We start from the raw sequence: 13,710 nt of genomic DNA, 5'->3' as shown, positions 1-13,710 counted from the left end.
TAGGTCCCTTTTATCTGCAGGGGATTTTTCTCAAGACCCCCAGTGGGTGCCTGAAACCACAGATAGTACCAAACCCTATAGATACAGTTTTTCCTGGACATCTATATACCTATTTGCTTAAAGGAAGCACTGGACAGTTTCTCTTTGGCCTACTATCCGAATGGCCAGCATCACTACTTTATTTATTTATTTATTTATTTATTTATTTAAATAAATTTTTATTAATGGTAATGGGATGACATTAATAAATCAGGGTACATATAATCAAAGAAAACATGTCTAGGTTATTTTGTCATTAAATTATGTTGCGTACCCCTCGCCCAAAGTCAGATTGTCCTCCGCCACCCTCTATCTAGTTCTCTGTGCCCCTCCCCCTCCCCCTAACTCTCTCCCTCCCTTCCTCCCATGTCCTCCCTCCCCCCACCCCTGGTAACCACCACACTCTTGTCCATGTCTCTTAGTCTCATTTTTATGTTCCACCAATGTATGGAATCATGTAGTTCTTGTTTTTTTCTGATTTACTTATTTCACTCCTTATAATGTTATCAAGATCCTACCATTTTGCTGTAAATGATCTGATGTCATCATTTCTTATGGCTGAGTAGTATTCCATAGTGTATATGTGCCACATCTTCTTTATCCAGTCTTCTATTGAAGGGCTTTTTGGTTGTTTCCATGTCTTGGCCACTGTGAACAGTGCTGCAATGAACATGGGGCTACATGTGTCTTCACGTATCAATGTTTCTGAGGTTTTGGGGTATATACCCAGTAGAGGGATTGCTGGGTCATAAGGTAGTTCTATTTGCAGTTTTTTGAGGAACCACCATACTTTCCTCCATAATGGTTGTACTACTTTACAGTCCCACCAACAGTGAATGAGGGTTCCTTTTTCTCCACAGCCTCTCCAACATTTGCTATTACCCGTCTTGTTGATAATAGCTAATCTAACAGGGGTGAGGTGGTATCTCATTGTAGTTTTGATTTGCATTTCTCTAATAACTAATGAAGCTGAGCATCTTTTCATATATCTGTTGGCCATTTGTATCTCTTCCTGGGAGAAGTGTCTGTTCATGTCCTCTTCCCATTTTTTTATTGGATTGTTGGTTTGTTTGTTGTTGAGTTTTATGAGTTCTTTGTAAATTTTGGATATTAGGCCCTTATCTGAGCTGTTGTTTGAAAATATCATTTCCCATTTAGTTGGCTGTCTGTTTATTTTGATATCAGTTTCTCTTGCTGAGCAAAAACTTTTAATTCTGATGTAGTCCCATTCATTTATCTTTGCCTTCACTTCTCTTGCCATTGGAGTCAAGTTCATAAAATGTTCTTTAAAACCCAGGTCCATGATTTTAGTACCTATGTCTTCTTCTATGTACTTTATTGTTTCAGGTCTTATATTTAGGTCTTTGATCCATTTTGAATTAATTTTAGTACACGGGGACAGGCTGTAGTCGAGTTTCATTCTTTTGCATGTGGCTTTCCAGTTTTCCCAACACCATTTGTTGAAGAGGCTTTCTTTTCTCCATTGTATGTTGTTGGCCCCTTTATCAAAGATTATTTGACCATATATATGTGGTTTTATTTCTGGACTTTCTATTCTGTTCCATTGGTCTGAGTGTCTATTTTTCTGCCAATACCATGCTGTTTTGATTATCGTGGCCCTATAATATAGTTTAAAGTCAGGTATTGTATTGCCCCCAGCTTCATTCTTTTTCCTTAGGATTGTATTGGCTATTTGGGGTTTTTTATAGTTCCATATAAAACTGATGATTTTTTGTTCCATTTCTTTAAAAAATCTCATAGGGATTTTGATGGGAATTGCATTAAATTTGTATATTGCTTTGGGTAATATGGCCATTTTGATTATATTTATTCTTCCTATCCAAGAACAAGGAATATTTTTCCATCTCATTGTATCTTTTTCGATTTCCCTTAACAATGCTTTGTAATTTTCATTATTTAGGTCCTTTACATTCTTTGTTATGTTTATTCCTAGGTATTTTATTTTTTTTGTTGCAATCGTGAAGGGGATTATTTTTTTGAGTTCGTTTTCTAATATTTCATTGTTGGCATATAGAAAGGCTATGGACTTTTGTATGTTAATTTTGTATCCTGCGACCTTACTGTATTGGTTTATTCTTTCTAATAATCTTTTTGTGGAGTCCTTCGGGTTTTCGATGTATAGGATCATATCATCAGCAAAAAGTGATACCTTTACTTCTTCTTTTCCGATATGGATGCCTTTTATTTCTTTGTCTTGTCTGATTGCTCTGGCCGGAACTTCTAGCACCATGTTAAATAAGAGTGGAGAGAGTGGACAACCCTGTCTTGTTCCTGATTTAAGGTAGAAAGTCCTCAGTTTTATGCCGTTTAATAGGATGTTGGCTGATGGCTTATCATATATGGCCTTTATCATGTTGAGATATTTTCCTTCTATACCCATTTTGTTGAGAGTCTTAAACATAAAATTGTGTTGTATTTTATCAAAAGCCTTTTCTGCATCTATTGATAAGATCATGTGGTTTTTGTTCTTTGTTTTGTTGATATGGTGTATTACGTTAACCGTTTTGCGTATGTTGAACCATCCTTGAGATTCTGGGATGAATCCCACTTGATCATGATGTATTATTTTTTTAATATGTTGTTGTATTCGGTTTGCCAATATTTTGTTTAGTATTTTAGCATCTGTATTCATTAGAGATATTGGTCTGTAGTTTTCTTTCTTTGTGCCATCCTTGCCAGGTTTTGGTATGAGGGTTATGTTGGCCTCATAAAATGTGTTTGGAAGTATTGCTTCTTCAATTTTTTGGAAGACTTTGAGTAGAATAGGAACCAAGTCTTCTTTGAATGTTTGATAGAATTCACTAGTATAACTGTCTGGGCCTGGACTTTTATTTTGGGGGAGGTTTTTAATAGTTTTTTCTATTTCCTCCCTGCTGATTGGTCTGTTTAGGCTTTCTGCTTCTTCATGACTCAGTCTAGGAAGGTTGTATTGTTCTAGGAATTTATCCATTTCTTCTAGATTGTTGTATTTGGTGGCATATAATTTTTTTTTTTTTTTTTTCATTTTTCTGAAGCTGGAAACAGGGAGAGACAGTCAGACAGACTCCCGCATGCGCCCGACCGGGATTCACCCGGCACGCCCACCAGGGGCGAGGCTCTGCCCACCAGGGGGCGATGCTCTGCCCATCCTGGGCGTCGCCATGTTGCGACCAGAGCCACTCTAGCGCCTGGGGCAGAGGCCACAGAGCCATCCCCAGCGCCCGGGCCATCTTTGCTCCAATGGAGCCTTGGCTGCGGGAGGGGAAGAGAGAGACAGAGAGGAAGGCGCGGCGGAGGGGTGGAGAAGCAAATGTGCGCTTCTCCTGTGTGCCCTGGCCGGGAATCGAACCCGGGTCCTCCGCACGCTAGGCCGACGCTCAACCGCTGAGCCAACCGGCCAGGGCGGCATATAATTTTTCATAGTATTCTACAATAATTCTTTGTATATCTATGATGTCTGTGGTGATCTCTCCTCTTTCATTTTGGATTTTATTTATTTGAGTCCTGTGCCTTTTTTCCTTGGTGAGTCTTGCCAAGGGTTTGTCAATTTTGTTGATCTTTTCAAAGAACCAGCTCCTTGTTTTATTGATTTTTTCTATAGTTTTTCTGTTCTCTATTTCATTTATTTCTGCTCTGATTTTCATTATCTCCTTTCTTCGGCTGGTTTTGGGTTGTCTTTGTTCTTCTTTTTCTAGTTCCTTGACGTGTGAAGTTAAGTGGTTTACTTCGGCTCTCTCTTCTTTGTTCATATAGGCCTGAAGTGATATGAACTTTCCTCTTATTACTGCTTTTGCTGCATCCCAGAGATTCTGATATGTCGTATTTTCATTTTCATTTGTCTGTATATATCTTTTGATCTCTGTGCTTATTTCTTCTTTGACCCATTCATTTTTTAGAAGTATGTTGTTTAGTTTCCACATTTTTGTGGGTTTTTCCCCCTCTTTTTTGCAGTTGAATTCTAGTTTCAAGCTTTATGATCAGAAAATATGCTTGGTACAATTTCAATTTTTCTAAATTTGCTGATATTGTCTTTGTGGCCCAACATATGGTCAATCCTTGAGAATGTTCCATGTACACTAGAGAAAAATGTATACTCTGTCGCTTTGGGATGAAGTGTCCTGTAGATGTCTATCATATCCAGGTGTTCTAGTATTTCGTTTAAGGCCACTATATCTTTATTGATTCTCTGTTTGGATGACCGATCTAGAGCCGTCAGCGGTGTATTGAGGTCTCCAAGTATGATTGTATTTTTGTTAGTTTTTGTTTTAAGGTCAATAAGTAGCTGTCTTATATATTTTGGTGTTCCTTGGTTTGGTGCATATATATTAAGGATTGTTATGTCTTCTTGATTCAACTTCCCCTTAATCATTATGAAATGACCATTTTTGTCTCTGAGTACTTTTTCTGTCTTGTAGTCAGCATTATTAGATATGAGTATTGCTACGCCTGCTTTTTTTGGGGTGTTGTTTGCTAGGAGTATTGTTTTCCAGCCTTTCACTTTGAATTTGTTTTTATCCTTGTTGCTTAGATGTGTTTCTTGTAGGCAGCATATAGTTGGATTTTCTTTTTTAATCCATTCTGCTACTCTGTGTCTTTTTATTGGTAAGTTTAATCCATTTACATTTAGTGTAATTATTGACACTTGTGGGTTCCCTACTGCCATTTTATAAATTGCTTTCTGTTAGTTTTGTATCTAGTTTGATTCTTCTCTTTTGTTTTTCTATCATTTGTTTTTGTTTGTTTGTGTTCCATACTTCTTTCCTCTGTTGCTACCTTTTTTAAGTCAAGTGTTTTTGTGGTGGTTTTTTCAAGGGTGGTTACCATTAAGTAATGAAAAGGGTACCTACCATATTCATTGTAGTACCCTATCTTATAAGTATTTCTGCACTTCATCGTCCTTTGCTACTGTTAATCTCCATCCTCTCCCCCCTTTTTTTCCTTTGTTGTCACAGTTTAAGTTTGGTTTTATTGTGTTCTTGGTGGAGCTGTTACTTGTGGTGTTGTTTTCTTTTGTTCTTTGAATCTGGTTGGAAAACCCCCTTTAGTATTTCCTGGAGTGGGGGCTTTCTGTTGATAAATTCTCTCATCTTTTCTGTATTTGTGAATGTTTTTATATCTCCTTCATACTTGAAGGATAGCTTTGATGGGTATAGTATTCTTGGCTGAAAGTTCCTCTCTTTCAGGGCTTTAAATATTGGGGTCCACTCTCTTCTCGCTTGTAGAGTTTCTGCTGAGAAGTCTGATGATAATCTAATAGGCCTTCCTTTATATGTTGTACTCTTCTTTTCCCTGGCTGCCTTGAGAATTTTTTCTTTGTCATTGGTTTGTGTCATCTTTATTATGATGTGCCTTGGAGTGGGTTTGTTGGGGTTAAGAAAACTCGGTGTTCTGTTTGCTTCTTGAATTTGAGGCTTTAGTTCTTTCCACAGGCTTGGGAAGTTCTCGTCTATTATTTGTTTGAGTATATTCTCCATTCCATTTTCTTTCTCTTCTCCCTCTGATATACCTATTATTCTTATGTTATTCTTTTTGATGGAGTCAGACAATTCCTGTAGGGCTTTCTCGTTTTTTATTATTTTTGAGTCTCTTTCTTCTTCTCTCTGTTGTGCCTCAAGTTGTTTGTCTTCTATTTCACTAATCCTATCCTCAATCTGGGCTGTTCTGTTAGCTAAGCTTGTTACCTCGTTTTTCAGCTTGTGAATTGAGTTTTTCATTTCTGTTTGATTTGTTTTAATAGTTTCAATTTCCTTGGTAATATATTCTTTGTGTTCATTGAGTTGTTTTCTGATCTCCCTATATTGCCTTTCTGTGTTTTCTTGTATATCTCTGAGTATTTTTAAGATTTCTATTTTAAATTCTCTGTCCTTTAGCTCCAAGGCTTCCAATATGTTAAGTCTTTTCTCCATAGATTTTTCCACATCTATTTGTGTTACCTCTCTTTCTTTTGTATCCATAATATTCGATTTCCTCTTTCTTATCAGCATCTGAGGGTGGTCTTGGTGATAGCACTAATTAGAATTAATAAAGAGTAAAAAGTAAAAAAAAAAAAAAAAAAAAAAAAGGTAAAACATGCCACAAAAAAAAAAACAGTAATAATTTATTATTTCCCCCTTTTTTCTTTCTTCTCTTTCCCTCCTCTCCCCTCCTCAGGGAAATATCGTGCCTATAATGGAGGGCCTGATTTGGGGTGAAGAGTTCAAGGGGCAAAAAAAGGGAGTAGGGACCTACTAAATGCACAAAAAAAAGGAAGAAAATTTTAGACAAGCATAAGATGATTTGCTTGTAAGTGATGGTCAACTAAGAGATATAATGAGAGGGATAAGAGGGAACCAGAAAAAAGGACCAAAAAAAGAATAATAAAGAAGAAAAAAATAAAAATAAGTAAAAATCTGTTGTATTAAGTGGAGCGAAGACTAAGTACAATGGAGACCTTGGGTTGGGAGGACCCAAAATCCCACAAAAATAAACAAACAAGAAAAAAACAAAAACAAAAGCAAAAAAGAAAAATAAAGCCAAAAAAAGCCTTGAGTCCCAAATTAACTAATTTGTTCGTGATTGAGGATTAAATGGGAGGAAAGTAAAACAAGAAAAGAAAAAACAAATAGAAAGGAAAAAATAAGAAAAAGAGAAAAACGAAGGAAGAAATAAAAAAGGAAGAGAAAAAAACAAAATAAAGCAAATCAAAAAAACAAAACAAAAGAGGAGAGAGTGAGAGTTAAGTGTTTTGTAGTATAACCTTAAAGGAGGGTGAGGATGAAGAAGAGAAATAAAATGTAACACTCATGGGTAGTGTAGTTCAAGAAAAGGGAAGCATAAGATGGGCAGAGAATAGAAGGACCGAGGTGGAGGAAATAAAGGCAATAAGATAGAAGAAACAAACAACAACAAAAAAAAAATTAGTGGAACAAGTTGTAAAGTCTGTGGATTTTTCTTGATTTTGAGAGGTTAACTTCTTCCTTTTTCTTTTCTCTCCCTCTTCCTGGTCGGTGACTCTGTACCCCAGGCTCTGCCCCTGTGTCACACTTAGGTAGGGATTTGCAGTTGATGGGATTCTATGGCGATGTCATATAATTGGCTTTAGTCTTGCTGGTAGTCAAGGCTTGTTGGTGTTTGCAGGGTCCAACTATGAGAGTTTGCTTTCCTGGATTCTCTCTCCTAGTCCCCCCTTCCTGAATTAGCAGCCTGGTGATCCAGCTATAAGGCTGCAACTGCTTCTGCCTGGGGAGTAAGAGGCTCAAAGAGCTGGGAAATCCCCACTCTATCCCCACTCAGTGCAAGGCTTTGGGAAAGGCTCTGGCAGTCAGGGCCTCCAGTGTAATCAGGCGGGGGTGGGAGTCAATTGTTGTCAAGGTGACTGTTCAGCGCCTAGCATTCAGTTGGACCTCTCAACCCAGGCTTTCCACACTTTGTAGCCTGTTTTGGCTGGGAAGAAGAGGCACTAGTCTCTGCTTGCGACTAGTGTAGTATAGATCTTATTATCTGCCAAGTCCTTCTTGTTAGCGTTTATCCCTGAATATGGAGGCTCTATCAATCAGAAGTTGCCCCCGCCCCTTTAGCGAGAGGCACTAAAAAATATCACGCCTCTTGTCTTGGGTCGCTGAACTGAGAGAGATCTTATCAATTAGAACCGAGGGTGCGCAGATTTCATGGGTTAAGCTAATTTCAGTGATTGGGTCGCAGCTGTGCTCCTGAGGGTATTTTAGGCTGCCTGCGCGCGCCCCTCCCCCAACGCTTGATTGTTAGCTTGAATGGCTGGGTGAGGTGCCCCGCCCACGGAGAGAATCTCCCAAGTAGAAGACCACCCTGGAGCCTCTCCCACTCGCCCTGCCACTGGCGGCTGGATCGCACCAGGCGCAGGATAATGGGGCACCCTGGGTGTGCGGGCCAGTAGGGCGCTCTGGGCGTGTGGAATGCCCAGGGCACGCGCGCGAATGGGGTGCTCCGGGCACCGGTGGCTGGCGACTCTCACTCGCAGTGCGCGGGCCGCTGGGAACGTTAGCGGTGCTCGCTCTGCAACCAGACCGGGCGCGCGCCCGCGGCTGCTCGCGGCTCCCGAGTGTGGGCCGACTCACCACAGGCGCACTCCCTTGCGGCTTGAATGAACGTCCCTGCGGTAGCTTCCTCCACACCCTCGTCTCTCAGATTCAAGTGATAACAGTCCTTTCGCTTTCAGTTTGTGTGGAACTCCGGAATGCTCCGAGGATAAATTTTTCTGTTTCTAGTTGATAAATTTGTTGTGATTTAGGGGAGATCTGTCGGACGCGCTGCTCACGGCGCCATTTCCGTGACGTCACTCCAGCATCACTACTTTTGCACTTCGGGAACATTAGGAAATAAACTAAGGGTGACTTGAACACAAGCGCCGTGTTCCATGTCATGTGATACCATGACAGCCAATCAGATAATCAGGATGGCCACTAAGTGACTCACTGGCCGGGAGCGTACTCAGTGTGGAGATGTGGACAAAGGGAGGATTCACATCCCAGGCAGGACGGACTGGGACAATGCGAGATTTCATCTGCTGAGAACATCGCGCAATTTAAAGCTTAGAAAGAGTGTATTTCTGGAATCCTCCGTTTAATTTTCAGGGCGTGGTTGAACACAGGTCATTGAAACCACGTAAAGGAAAACTGTAGATAAAAGGGCGGCACCGCTGTATTTTCCTCCTGCCGCGGAGGAGTCAGACTCCCACACCTGACTGAGGAACTCCAAAGGTTCCGTCCACGTAGGTAACTTCTCTGCGTTCTCTCCAAAACCTTTGGATGAGAAAGATCTCACTGTGGCCTCCTTGTTCTCCGTTCCCCAAACCCAGCATCATGCCCTGCGGAGTGACATCAACCAAAGATGATCAAGTGCAATGTCGGTGTCCTGTCTTAGTTACCTTCAGCGGATGTCAGTTTTTAAAGGACCTGTTACACGTCATTAACTCTTTTATGTGCTTTGTATAAATTATTATATCAATTCGTGCAGGAAGTCTGTTAGGTAATTGTTATTGTTGTTAACAATAGCCCTCCTTTTTACAGACAAAAAAAACAACAGCAACGGAGGTTGGTTAGGAGACCGTCTTGATGTGAATCACAGTCAGTGAGGCAGAGTTACAATTCATACCTACCTGTGTTGTGTTCCAAAGCTGGTGTTTTTTTTTCACGACCTTACGCTGCCTCATTGCTCAGGAAACATGCATTGATAAATTACTTTAGACTATGTTTTTTGGCTCCTTCTGCAGGGAAGGTGCTGAAAAATGATGACAGAGAAATATAAAGACAATAAAGGGACATATTCACTTCTCTCTGATAAAATAAAAGATTCAACTGTTCTAAATAAATAACTCTACCAGCCCAGAAGAGAAAGCTCTCTAACAGGCCATAAGGATATCAGATTTCTCAGGGCGGAACAGTTCGGGTGATAGATGAAAGGCTGATCGTGTGTTATATTAAAGCACTTGCAAAGTACTAGACTATGCATAGGAAGGTCAAAAATGATGGATCCAAGCCCAGATTGATTGAAGATTAGATTTTAGGGTCTTGAGAACGGGAGGAGAAAACATGCGGATGGAAGAGGAATACCAATGTTGATATTCTTGATCACTGGTGATGCTCATAATAATAAGGACCCTGTGACTGTCCCACCCCACCTCAAAGCATTCTGGAGCATGGGAACTGCCTATCAGACGGTCCAAGGTCATTTTGGTACAAATAGGTGATGGACCACACTTTGGGAAAATACTGATTTGGTCCAGTCTCTTTATTTTATAAGCCAGCCCGGGGCTCATAAGAGAAAAGGGTTAGCCCGTTTGCTGCACTCTTTTTTGTTAGAGCTTTGGCTAAATCAGTCTCCTAGAGGCCCAGTTCTGCCTCTTCTATTCCTGGATTACATTTTTCCGACTCTAGCCATGGGCCAGCTAACAACGTATACATCACTGTTGTTTCTCTTCTAGAATCACAACCACAGCTGCCTGCATGATGGACCTGAGGCGGTACCCACTGGACGAACAGAACTGCACCTTGGAGATTGAGAGCTGTAAGTTTTTCTGAGAGTCCAGCTAGACTGAACTCTGCATTTGAGGTTCCACAGACCCCCCCCAGCTCGTGCCAGCACACTGACTTCACTGGAGGGAAGCCCTGCTAGTACTTTCTCTCGGTGACGCTGCCATCCTCTTAGCCTTGTCCCTAAATCCCGGGGAAAGCTGTGAAAGGGAGAAGTAATCTAGCAATAAAAGAAAGACGCTAAGAGCCTGGCAGAGGTCCAAGGGCTACCCTGGCCATTTAAACTTCAGTATTGGTGTAAACAGCTACATTAGGCTTGGGACAACAGGAGAAGGTGTCAGGGGTGCAGCAGGTGTCTTAATTATTTTGCCTCTCATAAGAATTATCAGTTTTCAGTTCAAAATAAAAGTGGCCTTTGGGACTAGCTGAAATATTCATAGAATGTAAATTGGTGGGAGGTGTTTTTATTTCCAGAGATTATTTTCACTGTCAACATTTATTTTACATTCTTGCTGAAGGCCACGTCAGGAGCAAGATCAGTCTGTACGGGTGTGTTTATTCTCTTTACTGCACTGACCTGTATTGCAGTGTCCGCTGCCTTTCTAGGACATAGTTTGGTGTCCTTGATGAGATTTAGCCACCTATCCTCTTGCGTACGACGTTGATTTCACAACCCAGTCCCATTTCAGAGATCACTCGGGGAGGTCATTGGAGGTGGAATAGAATTTTGAATCTCTTTCCCCTGTCAGTGGTGTGCGCTATATCCATACCTCATCCCACCACACAATTGGAAGCTGACACTTTTTGATCCAGCGTCTGGATAATGAGCTACCTGACTGCTGGGCGGCCACTCGGAGCCTCTGTCGGGAGCTTTCGCTGTGACAAGCGGTGTGACTTTCAATCACTGCTCTGAGCCGAAACACGGCGTTGATGACACGTTGTGGGTGTTTTTTGCCCATTTCAAAAAACATAGCTTCCAGGGATAATTAAATTTATATGCCATTTTTGAAGGACTTGATTTCATACTTGTATTGTCCAAATCACCCTTATTTTCACATTAGATCTTTTCCATGCAGAACAACGTTAATAAAGTTGCTCTACAGGATTTTTGTGATTATCTTTATGTAAATATCTTTGGGATTAACTGTGCATTTTCATAACCAATAATACAGTTTTTAGAGTACAGAATAATGTTCTTTAGCATACAAAATCTGGTTGTTTTGAATTGTTGATGTAAGGATATTTTGGAAAAGGTATGTAGCTGTGTAATCATTCGTGAATCTTTGCAGTCAGAGAAGTTTTGCAGTAAGTTGAATTTGGCTGGAATTTTAAATCATCATAATTGTACGGGTTAAAGCACAGGCCTTGAGATCTTATCACCTGAGCTCCCACCACCTCTCGGTAGCTAAACAGGCCTTTTACTTTGAAGAACTGATGCCCAAAACACAGGTATCAACCAGCATTTCATATCATTGAGTTATAATTGTGACCTGAATATTGAAAAATTAACATAACTTCTTAGACTTTTAGAAAAGTGATTTGATAAAGACGCTTTCACACATCTCATTTTAATTCTCAGTTACTCAGTTAAATGAGATAGATTTTTTTTTCAGCTTCATTTATATATAATTGACATACAGTGGTGCCTAAGGATGTATAATGTGATGATTTGATATATGTATATCTTGTGAAATGATTATCACTGTAAGGTTAGTTAACACATCTATCACCTCACAGAGTTACGTGTGTGTGTGTGTGTGTGTGTGTGTGTTGGTAACTTTAAAGGTTTACTCTTAGCAACTTTCAAGTATATAATAGAGTATTGTGAACTATAGTCACCATGCAGTAGATTAGATAGCCAGGTGTTATGCATTTTATAACTGCAAGTTTGTAACCTTTAACTTTTTTCACCCATCTCTCCCAGCCCCCACACTTGGCAACCATCAGTTTACTCTCTGTTTCTATGAATTTAGTGTTCTTTTTTAGATCCCACATAAGTGATAACGTGTACTGTTAGACTTTCTCTGTCCAACTTACTTCACTTAGCATAATGCCCACACATTTCATCCATGTTGTCCTAAATGGCAGGATTTCCTTCTTTTTATGGCAGAGTAATATTCCATTGTGTGTATTGATCACATGTCCTTTATCCATTCATTCATCCCCAGACACCTAGGTTGTCTCCTTGTCTTGGCTATTGCCAATAAGATGGGGTGAACACGGAGGAGCGGATATCTCTTTAAGGATGATTTTATTTACTTCAGCTATGTACTAAGAAGTAAGGTTGGCCTGACCAGGTGGTGGCGCAGTGGATGGAGCATTGAACTGGGACACGGAAGAGCCAGGTTTGAGACCCCGAGGTCGCCAGCTTGAGCACGGGTTCATCGGGTTTGAGCAAGACTCACCAGCTTGAGCCCAAGATCACTGGCTCGAGCAAGAGGTCACTCGGTCTGCTGTAGCCCCCTGGTCAAGGCACATATGAGAAATCAATCAATGAACAACTAAGGTGTCTGTTCCTATCTGTCCCTCTCTCTGTCTCTGCCAAAAAGAAAAAAAGAAGTAATGTTGCTGGGCCATATAGTAATTCTAGTTTTTATTTTTGAGAAACCTGTATATTGTTTTCCATAATAACTGTACCCATCCCACCAACAGCGCGCAAGATCGCTTATTCTCCACATCCTCACCAGCATTTGTTATCTCCTGCCTTTTTTATGACAGCCATTCTAACAGGTGTTACGTGATGTCTCCTCGTGGTTTTTATTTGCAATTCCGTCATGGTTAGGAATGTTGAGTACCTTTCCATGTACCTGTTGGCTATTTGTATATCTCCTTAGGAAAATGTCTATTCAGTTTCTCTGATTATTTTTATTATTTATTTATTTATTGTATTTTTCCAAAGTAAGAAGCAGGGGGTGGGGAGTGGGGGAGGCAGACAGACAGACTTCCACATGCGCCCGACCAGGATCCACTTGGCATGCCCACCAGGGGGTGATGCTCAGCCCCTCTGGGGCGTTGCTCCACTGCAATTGGAGCCATTCTAGTGCCTGAGACAGAGGCCATGGAGCCATCCTCAGTGCCTGGGCCAGCTTTGCTCCAGTGGAGCCCTGGCTATGGAAGGGGAAGAGAGAGAGAGAGAGAGAGAGGAAGGAGAGGGGGAAGGGTGGAGAAGCAGATGGGCGCTTCTCCTGTGTGCCCTGGCTGGGAATCAAACCCAGGACTTCCACACACCAGGCTGACGCTCTACTGCTGAGCTAACCAGACAGGGCTTCTGCCTTTTTTTTAATGGGACTATTTGGTTTGTGCTGTTAAGTTGTATGAGTTTGTTATATATTTTAAATACTCACCACTTATCCAAAACATTTTTTGCAAATATTTTCCACCCATTCCACATGTTGTCTTTTCATTCTCTAGATGGTTTATTTGCCTGTGTGGAAACTGTTAGGATGATGTAGTCCTGCTCGTTTATTCTGCTTCTGTTACTTGTGCTTTTGGTGTAACATTCAAAATACCATTGCCAAGGCCAATGTCAAGAGGCTATTTCCCTATGTTTCCTTCTAGGAGTTTTATAATTTCAGGTTTTACATTTAAGTCTTTAATTCATTTTAAGTGAACTTTTGTGAGTGGTTTAAGATAGGTTTCTAATTTAATTCTTTTGTGTGTGGATACTCAGTTTTCCCAATACCAT

General features: G+C 40.7%; 1 protein-coding gene across 3 annotated transcripts in view; it reads left to right on the top strand.

Moving 5' to 3' along the window:
* The window catches only part of GABRB2 (gamma-aminobutyric acid type A receptor subunit beta2), a 218,759-nt gene that overhangs the window by 112,834 nt on the left and 92,215 nt on the right, over positions 1-13,710 (top strand). For all 3 annotated transcript variants that reach the window (XM_066273199.1, XM_066273197.1, XM_066273198.1), the window contains one exon: positions 9,977-10,059. In XM_066273199.1, the coding sequence (XP_066129296.1) occupies positions 9,977-10,059 (83 nt within the window). The remainder of the gene's footprint in view (positions 1-9,976; positions 10,060-13,710) is intronic.

The sequence above is a fragment of the Saccopteryx bilineata genome, chromosome 4, assembly GCF_036850765.1.
Source record: "Saccopteryx bilineata isolate mSacBil1 chromosome 4, mSacBil1_pri_phased_curated, whole genome shotgun sequence".
NCBI classification, from domain to species: Eukaryota; Metazoa; Chordata; class Mammalia; order Chiroptera; family Emballonuridae; genus Saccopteryx; species Saccopteryx bilineata.
Note: the sequence above shows the minus strand (reverse complement) of the source record. Positions and strands in the feature narration are given on the sequence as shown.